General features: G+C 32.0%; 1 protein-coding gene across 1 annotated transcript; it reads right to left on the minus strand.

Moving 5' to 3' along the window:
• Positions 1 to 2,571: 2,571 nt before the first annotated feature.
• Positions 2,572 to 11,695, minus strand: LOC139518781 (nuclear receptor 2C2-associated protein-like). Its single transcript, XM_071310334.1, has 4 exons — positions 11,574 to 11,695; positions 9,264 to 9,354; positions 5,859 to 6,024; positions 2,572 to 2,703 (listed from the first exon to the last, which is right to left on the minus strand). Exons 1-4 carry the CDS (start codon positions 11,606 to 11,608, stop codon positions 2,588 to 2,590), a joined length of 408 nt encoding a protein of 135 aa, XP_071166435.1. The 5' UTR covers positions 11,609 to 11,695; the 3' UTR covers positions 2,572 to 2,587.
• Between the last annotated feature and the right edge of the window lie 2,471 nt (positions 11,696 to 14,166).

The raw sequence follows: 14,166 nt of genomic DNA on the forward strand, positions 1-14,166 counted from the left end.
ATAATGGTTCCCCTCAAACTGCCATAAACACAAACTATATATATATCAATGACTCACCAATATGGTGTCCCTCAAACAGACATAACCAAACTTTTTTTCAATGATTCACCATTAATGGTTCCCTCAAACTGACATAATCATAAATTATATCATTGACTAACTATTAATGGTTCCCCTCAAACTCAAACTGGCTTTATCAATGAAACACCATTTATGGTTTCCCTCAAACTGACATAATCACAAACTTTATCAATGACTCACCATCTATGGTTCCCCTCAAACAATTTACCAATGACTCACCATTAATGGTTCCCCTCAAACTCAAACTGACATAATCACAAGCTTTATCAATGAAACACCATTTATGGTTCCCACAAACTGACATAATTACGAACTTTATCAATGACTCACCGTTAGTGGTTCCCTCCAACTGACATAATCACAAATGTTATCAATAACTAACCATCAATTGTTCCCCTCAAACTGACAGAATCCATACTTAATCAATGACTCGCCATTAGTGGTTCCCTACAATCTGACATAATCACAAATGTTATCAATAACTAACCATCAATTGTTCCCCTCACACTGACATAATCACAAATTTTATCAATAACTAACCATCAATTGTTCCCCTCAAACTGACAGAATCCATACTTAATCAATGACTCGCCATTAGTGGTTCCCTACAATCTGACATAATCACAATTATATCAATGACTCTCCATTAATGGTTTCCCTTAAAACTGACATAACCATAAACTTTATCAATGACTCACCATTAATTGTTCCCCTCAAACTGACATAATCACAAACTTTATCAATGACTCATCACTAATGATTCCCCAAAAACTGACATAATCACAAACTTTATCAAATGACTCACCATTAATGGTTCCCCTCAAACTGACATAATCACAAACTTTATCAATGAAACACCATTTATGGTTCCCCACAAACTGACATACTCACAAATTTAATAAATGAAACGCTATTTATGGTTTTCAACAAACTGACATAATCACAAACTTTATCAAATGACTCACCATTAATGGTTCCCCTCAAACTGACATAATCACAAAGTTTATCAATGAAACACCATTTATGGTTTCCCTCAAACTGACATAATCACAAAGTTTATCAATGAAACACCATTTATGGTTCCCTACAAACTGACATAATCACAAAGTTTATCAATGAAACACCATTTATGGTTCCCCACAAACTGACAATCACAAACTTTATCATTGACTCACCATTAATGCCCCCCTTCCAAATGACATAATCACAAACTTTATCAATGACTCACCATTAATGGTTCCTAACAAACTGACATAATCACAAACTTTATCAATAACTATCCATTAATGGTTCCCCCCAAACTAACAAAATCACAAATTTTATCCATGAAACACCATTTATGGTTCCCCTTAAACTGACCTACTCACAAGCATTATCAATGACTCACCATTAGTGGTTCATCACAAACTTTATCATTGACTCACCATTAATGGTCCTCCCCCAAAAAAAATTGACATAATCCCAAGCTTTATCAATGAAACACCATTTATGGTTCCCATCTAACTGACATAATCACAAACTTTATCAATGACTCACCATTAATGGTTCCCAACAAACTGACAGTGACAAGCTTTATCAAATGACTCGCCATTAATGGTTCCCCTCAAACTGACATAATCACAAACTTTATCAATGACTCACCATTAATGGTTCCTAACAAACTGACATAATCACAAACTTTATCAATAACTATCCATTAATGGTTCCCCCCAAACTAACAAAATCACAAATTTTATCCATGAAACACCATTTATGGTTCCCCTTAAACTGACCTACTCACAAGCATTATCAATGACTCACCATTAGTGGTTCATCACAAACTTTATCATTGACTCACCATTAATGGTCCTCCCCCAAAAAAAATTGACATAATCCCAAGCTTTATCAATGAAACACCATTTATGGTTCCCATCTAACTGACATAATCACAAACTTTATCAATGACTCACCATTAATGGTTCCCAACAAACTGACAGTGACAAGCTTTATCAAATGACTCGCCATTAATGGTTCCCCTCAAACTGACATAATCACAAACTTTATCAATGACTCACCATTAGTGGTTCCCTGCAAATTGACATAATCACTAGTTTTATCAATGACTCACCATTAATGGTTCCCCTCAAACTGACATAATTACAAACTAAACAATTATTGATGATGAAGTTGGCAGAAACAACATGTCAAAGTTTTTCTTATGTGACTTTATAGATGGTGCTCAAGACAATTAAAGGAGACATAAACACATGACAAATTATGAAAAAGCACACATTAGTAGTGGTTTATAGATCATATTTACATTTGATTTCCTTACTCAAACCACATTATTCTAATGAATATCTGTTATTTTTAAATATAAAACAAAACATATTAGCCCAAGAGCCTTGGCTCACAGTAGCTTGAACATATTAGTATAAATCTTAAGATTGCTTGATGGTCAGCTTTTCAATAAAACCCTAATGTAATAAAAATAAGCTAAAATCATAAAAATAATGTAACAATTTTATTATCCTTCTCCTAAAATATCAAACTGGTATATAGTTATTCTACCAAAGAAATCTGTGCTATTGTTGAATATCACTTTTATTTTCTTCACATGATGAGGTTTATCTAGTTTAAAGCTGTGCAAGTAGTTAAGGTAAAATTATAATCAAATTCAAATAATATAAATCAGAGTATGTGGAAATCTATCTAGATATTTAATAAATTATAAAATACCTCCACAAAACACCTTTGATGCATAGAAAAACCATATAAATTTAATTGTGTGCAATCAACCAGCTAACATATGACAAAGACATTTGTATTATCTTCTTTGCAGCAAGCTGGAAAAAAAAGTAGGAGCACTTTGGGCCTGTGTGTATAAATAAAAACGCTATCTTCATGAATTTAGATGATAAAGAAATAGTTTTTATCTTACCTCCTATACATTTCTACGAATATGATTGGTTAAAAGCGTCCGCGTGCAAACCGTGTATATTTGATATTAGGTAAGTAGGGAGGCGGGGCTTATTTCATACACGGTTAAGAGTGGAGTTACGTCCCTTTATATACCATATTAGGTAAGAAGGGAGGTGGGGCTTATTTCATACACGGTTAGTAATGGTGTTACGTCCCTTTATAAAAACAAAACGGTACTGAGAAAAAATCTTAAAGGTTTCAACAAACGAAGAAATTGATGATTACGATGGAAATAAATTCATAAAACACATTTAAACCTAACAAGTTGTTCTTGTTGGCATCTGTTTTTGTAGGGTCAATGGAAGTAGTTTCTTAATGCTAACAATATCGAAGACTTGCTTATTTAAATAGGTCACTAGTCTAAATTCCACACGTTAAGATAGTCGGTAAGATAAATTTGTTACATACATGTAGTGTGCTAGTGACGTAATATGGTATATATGGGGATTGGAGCTTCGCTCTCACCCCTTATGGAATTTACTGACCCCATATATACCGTATTAGGTCACTAGCACACTATGTAACTAATAGTGTTGGGCACTGTTTTTGAGGGAGAGGAAGAATTTAGTGGGGAAGACTGTAGTCTGCTGGCAATATACATGATAAATGTCATATGATTGAAAACCAGAAAATAATAAAAATTTTGTTCTATTTTTTCCTTCTTACATTTTTCTTTAAAGGTGTTATTTAATCAAAGTGATGGAAATCACTCATGGAAAGATTAGAAGAGTAGTTTGAATAATTTCATATTAAGGTATGGTGGGGAAAAATGAACATTAATAAAGCACTATTGTTGAAAATTGCATTAACACCAGGTCTTTAGAAGGAAACATACTTTTCCAGTATTAGGATAAAATGAGCTCAAATTAAAAAATATGGGTCTCTTAATTTGCACAATTTTATTTAAACTGCAGTTTGTATCTTATTAAAAAAATGTTGCCTATTCTGAACATGTTTCAAAAATACAAAAAATTGCAAATCAAAAATTCTTCTATTAAATGTTACCAACTATCCTTGTCAGACATAAAATCTAGATCAACAGCTAAGAACTTTAAAGTGTCATGATCAACAATAATCTAAACATGTTGTTTTGGGGCATTTTGTAAGTTAAAACAGAGGTTATATGACATTGAAGATTAAAAGTTGTAGATGACTAATGACTAAAATAGACATAATGATTGATGGGGAATAAACTAATAAACAATGGTTTGTTATAATTCAAAGTTTTAAAATTTAAAAATGTTTCAAGCCAATTCCTGATAAAAAAAGTGAACTAATCTAAATTGTTGATTAATTACAGATGATTATTGGAAATTTATCAAGTAAATTATAGGCCTTACTTGAATACCTTTTATATATTCATATTTATTTTCATGTTTTTTAGTCTTTTTTTTAAATCTTGTTAATCCATTAACCCTTTACTCCATGGATATTTTATTTTTAAATACTTGATTCGCATAAGTTTTTTTTCAGTAAAAATAATCATCAGGTTTAAAGTGTTAATGCATTGTGAAAACTAATATTTCATCAATGAAATTCAAATCAGATATTCTCATGAATCTCCTTTCCATATTGGATACAATTTTTTTTTAAGTCTGATGCAGACATTTTGGAGACAAAGCATTTCAACTGAGGTACTACACAGGCATCAAAAGGCCTCATTATGGAGTAAAGGGGGTGGCGTCAAAAGGCGTCATTATGAAGGAAAGGGTTAATCATTTATCTTTCAGATATGATTTACAGAATCACTATGTAATGTAGATCAAAAGTAATAGGCAATAAATAAATCTATCATCATTATATATCAAGCATCTAATATATACATTTGTGTATTAAATTATGAGGTAAAATATTTGTATATTAAGATGTGTGCAGGGTCTGTATAATTATGTAAGACTGAGGTTAATAAGTAATGTGGTCAATTTGATTGACAGTTTAGGAGGTGGGGCATTGTAATTAAAGGTCTACCTTGTCTCTGATTGTTTAGTGATAATGACAGTTGTCAATCATACTAGTATTGTATAAATACCCATTTACCTAATCAAAATGTTTAAAAAAAAGCCTGCACATCAACACACCTTAATGACATACATTTTTGAATGAACTGCTCCAATAATATACCCATTTTTCAGTTTATATGTGTATTATGTGCACATACATGAGAACCATAGGGAACTATATTTCAGTGTGAATACATTTAGTAACAGTAGCTAACCCGTCGTGTTGTTAGGGAGGTTGGTGCCTTAGTAAAGATTTAGAACAAGTTCTATTCTTTCCAAAAATCGAGGTGGGTGCTTTTTATCCCCAAGGTGCTTTATTTCGACAAAGATTTATATTTCTCAATCCACAAAACAAAACTTTTCTATAATTTTTCACTTTATAGATACGTTTATTGTTATCTTCGCCTTTGACCTGCTGATCCTAAATCAATTGGGATCTTGCTCTTTCAAATTAGCATTCTAAAATTAAGTAAAGTGATTATTTGACACATGGCTAAACAAAAATCATCTGGAAACCAAATTTGTTTCAATTTCAGTTTATAAATTGAAGCTGTGACATAGATAAAAAAAATGGGGTGTTCCTATCCCAGGGGGCATCAACAAACTAACTAAATGCTAAATTTAAGACATATAGTGCACTATATAGCATCCCAAAACTAAAATTTTGCAAAGGTGGATCAGGGAGGGGTGCTGGGGGTGCAGGCAACTCCCTTTTGTGGGAAAAATTATTTAACATTAGGTAGATTGTGCATGGTGGGATGGCAGGGTTGACATATGGATTGTCACTTGAGAATTTATAATATAACAAAAAGGATATTTGTAATGAGTTGACATCATCTGGATAAAATTCTATTATTTTTTCTGATGTGTCTAATCTTTCTGCCCAACATTCTCGCCCAGCAAAACCTCCTTGAAATTTAATTCTGATTTCTGTAATAAGTTCTTCTTCATCAAACTCAACTGCTATCCACTGTGGTGATCCCTGAATATACAAGTTAAATTACATAAATGTATAATACACATTAAATTACATAAATATGTTATTAACAGATAGAGCTATAATCATGATAAAAATAAACATGATAAATGATCACTGAAAAATTACATAAAAATAAGGTATTACAATTGTAAACTAATATTTAAATATATCCTTAAGGAAAAAAGGCATTCCAACAAGTACTTTTTCATTTAAATTATTTCTAACTCAACTACCTTAAAGAACTTGTCTGAATGTTTTCCTTCATTTCACAGCGGTTATCCTTTGATTATTGTGTTCTATTATTGTCACTATTTAATGTTGTTTCTTAAAATTAATAATTTATTGGTACAATTTTAGATTTATTCTCCAATGAACCAACAATTCAAAACCTTTTCAAACTTGATAGAACAGATGATTTTAGGGATCTTACTGAACTTAAAAGGAATGAATACATCTTCAACTTCTATAAAAGAGGGACAAAAGATACCAAAGGGACAGTCAAACATATAAATCGAAAATAAACTGACAACGCCAGGGCTAAAAATGAAAAAGACAAACAGACAAACAATAGTACACATGACACAACATAGAAAACCAAAGAATAAACAACAGGAACCCCACCAAAAACTAGGGGTGATCTCAAGTGATTTATTTAAACATAATCATGCATTTGAATATTTTTTTTAAAGCATTACTGTAAAAGTTATTGTTTGTTGTAATTAGATAACAGAAAATTGACCATTTTCATAAAAGTGGGACGAAAGATACCAAAGGGACAGTCCAACTCATATATCGAAAATAAACTGACAACGCCATGGCTAAAAATGAAAAGGACAAACAGACAAACAATAGTAAACATGACACAACATATAAAACTAAAGAATATACAACACGAACCCCACCAAAAACTAGGGGTTTTAGTGCTACTCAAGATGGTTTCCTATGATTCATGATTTATCAATTTATCCCTATAGAAATCATATACATGTATGTTCTTTTATTTTCTTATTTAACTATAAGTATACTGCATGCCCTAATCATTTAATTGAAATGTGTAAGGGCTAATAAATATTGTCCATTGTCTATTTAAAAATAATTTAGACTTGCAATTTACCTCACCAGTTTAAACTTAACTTGGTTCAAAACAAAGCTGTGCGGTTAAGAAATTTTAAAATTTACATATCGTTTTGGGATAGTCAAGTCCAAATAATACAAAAACTACAAATTTATATGCCATGTTAAACTGAAGTGCAGTATAGGTTTTGCCAATCGTTGTAGGCTGAATAGTGACCTATAACTGCTTACTTTTACATTTTTTTCTAATATTGTTACAAAAAATTATGAAATCATATCAGCTTTTCTAAGCATTAGATAAAATACAAAGGTAACAAAGAAACAGGCCGGTAACAACGGTTGCCGGATAGTTTTTCTGCACGAGTAGTCAGGTCAAGGTCCGAGGCAATAGCAGAGGACCTTGACCTGACTACAAGTGCAGAAAAACTATTCGGCTGGTTGTAACCGGCCTGTTTCTTTTGTTTCTTTTGTTTTTTTTATCTGACTTGTACAACGTTTCAAGAAAGTAATAAAACTTTTAGCAAAACTAAACATTTGAAAAACTTAGATAGCCATAAAGCAGTAAATGCAAGTTATAGTATAAACACATTTTTTTTTTCATTTCCCTTCAACCGAGATTTTTTTTCAAGAAAAAAAAATCAGGAATCTAATAATTTTATAAAAAAAAAGAACCATTTCAAGTAAAAGATAAATGTTGTACGTATTTAAGACTTTCTAAAATGCAACATCGTAAAAAAGTAATATATTAAAGAAATATTTTAGTGGTAAGTAAGATAACGTTTGATTTTTATGAATGAAACGGAAAGCGGAGAGAGGGAGGTCTAATTCATTTTAAAATAAACAGGCTGTGATCTTAATTTTTGATGAAAAAATGTAGGATGTGCCATTCGGTCCCCCCATAAAAAAAATCGTAAAAATCGTGTGTTGGTTGCCAAATACATGAATTTAATATTCAGTGGTGGGGGTCGCAGGGGTTGGAACAACCCTTTTTTTGACGATCAATGCATTTAAATGGGGACATAAAGTTGGACCCCCCCTGTTTTGTTCTGGATTTGGACCTGGATCCGCCACTGATATAAATTGGATAACAATATAAATGTATCAAAAGAATGAATTTCCTACTTCATTAGTGAATGTAATGTTTATGAAAAAATGGATGTTGTCTTAATATTATATATATTCAGGCATATACTTTGATTTTTTTTAAAATTCATGCTCGTCTCTAGATCTGCAAGTGTTGATCGGGATTAAACACGTGTTAATATATGATCCAATCGCAGCTTACCACCCTAAATTGAAGACATAAGTTGAATGATTTTCTTCTAGATTTGCTACTTATTTGGATGTGTGTTACATGAACACTTTTTGTTTATAGGATCCATAGTGCATTGGTGAGTTGATAGGGATTTTATCTTTTGATATTAGATTTGATTTTTATTTACCTATATTCTGTCTTATTCTTATTTATATATACACGTCAGTATCATCATTTCTTTACTTTCAGCATTGTCCAAAATACTATTCATATCCATATATTGAAGAAAACATTTATTGACTGAATATTTTGCTTCAGAAAAGGGGCGGTATGTTCTTTTTTGAGTATATTAACTATTTTCTTTTCACACCATCACCCAAATGTTAAATTAGCACTATTAGCGGTATACGGAAAATCAGGAATCATGCAAAACATTAATTTGTCATCTGCTTGACCATAATAATTTTTTTCTCATAAAATTTGGGATCAAAATATCTATTTTAGGAGAAAACCATACCCCCCCCTCTTTTTTGAAGTTAAATGTCTAATCCCTTAGTGTACTGATATGAATAGTATTTAACTGGAACTGTTTGAAAAAAGATATTGATGCTAATGTAAATATTTTGTTCAATAAAAAGACAGGAAATAAGTTGGTGAACCAAAAAGTTCAAATCTAATTGAAAGTTAAAGTGCCCATGAACTTACTGCTGATCATGCACGAGTCGTACAAATAAATAATAGCCCATTTTGATCAATCAGAAATTAAAAAATATAAGTATAACCCAGACATAAAGAAGTGAGGTACATGAATAAGTACACATTATTAATGTGCCTAAAATTAAAATGATACCAATGTAAACATGAATCTGACTATATTATAAACTTCTTTCATGTCTACTTTATAAACTTGTACCTGATCTGAATTCCAACATGTATCATCCTCTTCATCTACTAAATACTTTTTACCAAACTGTTTAGTATCCCTGTTTAGAACTGAACTCACTCTGTAAATACACAAAATTGTCTGTCATCTACAACTACTGTAATAAATAAACAACTGTAAATACATTGTACCACCTTTTTTGTATTTGAGAATTTTTATTCGAAATAACTGATTACAAATATAAAGCTTGGTTAAATAATTCTAAAAATTTGTAAGGCGATGGGTCTATGGGCCGCTCAAGGCCCCCAGCAGCTCTGAGAAAAATAACGCAAAATCGTGCATTCTGAGCGTTTCTCTGACTCTTTCTTACATTGAAACGCAAATAATTTTTAGCTATTTTTTCGACAATATTCTGGTCTCAAATTAAAAATATAGATTTATTGTAATTTAAGATTTTTTTTCGGTTTTAGGGACAAGATTAAAAGACCAATATGTAGGATAAAGCAAAAATCGTAATTCTCATAATCATTAATACCGGTCTGTCAGTTTTTGTCTTTTATTGTGCTGACTTTGGTGATTTTTTATGACTAGATTTAAATATATATTAAGAGGGCAGTATTATACTTTATGTTTTAGTCCTACTTAGGTTGACAATATGGACCATCTTGACCTTGTTTTACGGTATTAATGATTCTTTTATTATTGAAGACCCTCCAACAACTATCAAGATGGAGAACAGGAATAAAAGCTTTGACCATTGATTTGTACTTTTTCTATGCATTGACTCTGTGTGCGATTAGGTTCCGCGCACGTTTACTCCATATTCCTTTATTTTCTGTGAAAGGGTCTGAACACGACTTAATGCAAGTTTCACCCTCCAATGTAAAAGGTTATATGCCAATACATTGTTTTTTTTTCAAATGATTTGATACCGGGAAATTGGTGGTCTTACTTTAATGTAAACCATGGCAGCTGTCTAGATTTATCCTTAGGGGCATTGGTATATGATAAAGATTTTTTTTTTATTTTTATTTTACTGATTAAAATATATGATACTTATAATACATATCTATCACTTCTGTGCATCTTTCGCCTAGTTTCGAGTGATTTAAACGACTCAGAGAAAATACCCAATTTTACAATCTATACTAAGAAGAATTGGGTATTTTCTCTGAGTCGTTTAAACCCGGGACACAGAAGTACAAACAATAGACCATCAACTCTGAAAACCAAAAGTAAATGAGAAACATGGATGATGAAAAACATTCAGGGGCGACACCAGAGAGTGAAGAGAACGTGCTTCTTGCAAGACACTTTCCGTAAAAACAATTTGATATGAAGACAATCTTTTGTTTCAGTTCTTTTTTTTTTGTGTTTTTTTTTGAAATTTCCAACATGAGGCATTTGCCTCATTTGCCTCAATGTAGTTACGGCCCTGCTAGTTACAAAATGAAAGAGCCTGTAATTCAGTGGTTGTCGTTTGTTTATCTGTTACATACATTTGACATATTTGTTTTTCGTTCATTTTTTTACATAAATAAGGCCGTTAGTTTTCTCGTTTGAATTGTTTTACATTGTCTTATTGGGGCCTATTTTAGCTGACTATGCGGTATGGGCTTTGCTCATTGTTGAAGGCCGTACAGTGACCTATAATTGTTAATGTCTGTGTCATTTTGGTCTTTTGTGGATAGTTGTCTCATTGGCAATCATACCACATCTTCTTTTTTATAGTTAGTTACAAATCGACTAGTTATGAAACGACCAGGTTACAAAACACCCTGCACCCCATAAGGGTTGTAAGGCAATGAGAAAGCAATCCAACAACACAAATAAGTAAGTGCAAGTATAGTTCTATTTGTATTTTTGCATGAATTTTTTCCGCATTCATGACAGCTATTAATGGTATGTAGTTTGATCTATATTGTATTGGTGTATTGTTACCATAGTTTTCATTATTGTTCGTCCCACTGTGTGTATCACTATCCCTCTGCTCAACCTCAGGTTTGTATGTATTAGAAGGTACTCAAATAAGTGCTCCTTCGAAGGAGGGATTTCCTAATACAGATGCAGATACAGATACAGCTAGCAACTTTTATGCCTCTTTTCTTTTGGGATTTTTTTTCTTTTTCTGCTGATTATGTACTATCATTTTCAAGTGGTACAAATATAGAATAAAAATAATTTACATCAGGAAAATACATCTCATTAGAATGTACAAATGTATCATGATTATGTCATAGGGGTGTGTGGTCATCTGGAGAAATTTCCCGTTTCTGAAAAATTCGTACAACAAAGAATGATTAAGAGGGAACCTAGGTGTTATTTGTCATAAGGTATTACCGAATTTTCGAGTTTTTGTTTGTTATTTTTCTCATTTTCAATTTTCTTCAATGTAGATTTACATTTTGTAGTATGAGATCCAAACGAGTTATTTTAAAACGTTTAAAAGATAAAGATGCAAAATCTGACAATATACCATAAATTAACGTACTAAATAGTAACCAACAATACCCGTTTTATTTCTTCAGGACATCTTGCACTAATCATCTCAAACAAGATTTTGATTATGAAAAAATAGAAAGTGCTTTCGAAAATTACGTAGATTAAAATAATTATGAGAGAGTCAAAAAAAAAAAAGAAGAGCTCTGATTGTCATCGTATAAATTTTGTTAAAAAATGACGGAAACTTCTTGAAAACTAAGTTGCCGGTTACTACAATAAATCTATTATATGACATATATATGTTCTCTATTGGAATGTTTGAAACCAGGAAACAGTTAGATTCAGACCCTCCTGGGACTAGTATAATACTCACAGGTCCCACTTACACTGAAGTTCATTTTTGCAATCAATTTGATAATTTCAATAAACTGGCATTGTCTTCTTTTCTTCTTCTTTAGTTACAGAAAACCATCAACGTTTTGAAGATTACATTCTGGCGCATGCCTGATTGAGGTTGCTTTTTTAAAATTGATTTCAATTTAAAGATTACAACTGTCTAGGAAGCGGTTAAGCTAGCCGCAAGTATGAATATTTAGATAATCGGATAGATCTACTGGGAATATTTTATTTTTCTAATTTTAGGGCCCACCAAGAGCATATAAATCAGATACAATGATTGAAGTGATTGAGTCAACAATTAGTCATTACAATATAACATAAATATCCCACTAAGCCTCAGTCAGAATCACACCCCCTTAAAAAAACACAAAACCGTCAATAACATACATTAAACACATATATTTATATTAAATGACCAGTATTAAGATCTGAGATCAAAAGAAATACCAATAAAATTACCATTTTTTCCATAATAGTAAAGATTTTCTTGTGCTAAAATTCATCTAAATTATCAAAGTGCTAGGAATATTCTGAAAGAGTTCATCGCTAATTATTATAAAATGGGCCTTTGATTGAGGAGTGGCGCCCATCCTCAGCTAGCCTTGTCAGCTGCTCAATTCTAACAAAAGCCAGGGGCGGATCCATGAATTTTGAAAGGGGGAGCGAAGTTTGTAAAGAATGCCTTACCTTACCGCTGAATCTTCTTCCGTCCTTCAGGACTGTGACAACCTCCATAGGAGTAGTAATCAACCTCCACCATCAAGAATATATTAACAGTTGTATGTACACAATATATACAGTTTTTTGTACACAGTGTTGCATTCACACGCGATTAGATGCTTATTTTTTGGCCGAGCGGAGCGAGGCGAAATTTTTTTGGACCTTTTTTGTGGCAAAAAAACATAAAATTAGTGTGAAATACACTTTTTAAACGTTTCCTGGCGTTGGGCATGGTTAATATGTTTCACAAGAGACATATATAATGTGTATATATGTCTCTGGTTTCACCCATCAAAATTAAGGAAAGTGAGGGGTTCCAAATCAATCAACGACTATGCCAATGTGTCTGAAATGATAACCAATTTATGAAAGACAGTCGACAAATGGAGACGTTAAGGCCACTTTCAGCAGGCAGGTTGCAGTCTGGTCTTGAAAAAAAGTATTCAATATATCAGTTCGGCGAAACAGACATTTCTGTCAGACATGCAAACCCAGGCCTCAAAATTGTACGCCATTTTTTATTCATCATGTTCATTTAATGCGTAATAATTCTGTTTGAAATTTTCGTTTCTAATAGCAAAAAATTAAGTGGACAAAATTATTGTTTTTCAATCCAGATATGGCCAGAATTTTTATTAAATACAAAAATCAGAGTCAGTCTTTTTCTATCAAATTCCTTAGACTGCCTCCTCAAAACAAAGGGTTCGTACCTTAAGACTTTCTAGAGCTGGTACTGACTGGGAGTCATTATTCAGCTACTAGTATCATGTTATTTAAAATAAGCTGGAGCGTTTGGGGATAAACATGTTTTTGTAGATAAATAATATTGCTGTGGATTTTTTTTTTCATGAGAGTGTATAGAGTATTACTTTCTGTTTGGTTGAGTTGTGAAATAAAAGTTACTACGTTCCTTTGCTCAATCCTGTGTCGTTTTGAAAATACATGGTTGTCACCCTCAGCCTTTTAAAGCAATGTGTTACTGTAATTCAAATTCCAAAATAACTGAGTGACTTATTTTGACGCACTGTTCAACTCCACCATAGCGAATCACATGACTTTCAGTAAATTCCAGCGAAAAATATCTTTATAAGTAAAGAATTGTCGCATTAAAATTAAACACTAGAGTACACAGGAAATGGCAAAGTTAACGAAGTCTAGTCTGATAAATCATTTTACAAAAAAAAAGAAAAGAAAAAAAAAGCCCAAGCAAAAAAAAAAAGGATCCGCCACTGATTAAAAAAACCAAAATAATAATAATAATAAACTTTATAAAAAATGCATTGAGTTGATTTAAAAGCTTGTGCAAAATTGTATTTTTTACCATAATGCTTGACTGTATTTAACTGAGGGGCACACAGATTTCAGGAAACAT

This window comes from Mytilus edulis, chromosome 4 (genome assembly GCF_963676685.1).
Source record: "Mytilus edulis chromosome 4, xbMytEdul2.2, whole genome shotgun sequence".
In the NCBI taxonomy this organism is placed as follows: Eukaryota; Metazoa; Mollusca; class Bivalvia; order Mytilida; family Mytilidae; genus Mytilus; species Mytilus edulis.

Excerpts from the sequence above, each read along its gene's own strand:
- LOC139518781 (XM_071310334.1), bottom strand. The coding sequence starts at position 11,608 with ATGAGAAAAATAACAAACAAAAACTCGAAAATTCG. Across the intron at positions 6,025-9,263 it reads CATGTTGGAATTCAGATCAG|GGATCACCACAGTGGATAGC; the intron begins GTACAAGTTTAT and ends TTGTATATTCAG. Across the intron at positions 2,704-5,858 it reads TGATGTCAACTCATTACAAA|GCTTTAAACTAGATAAACCT; the intron begins TATCCTTTTTGT and ends ACTACTTGCACA.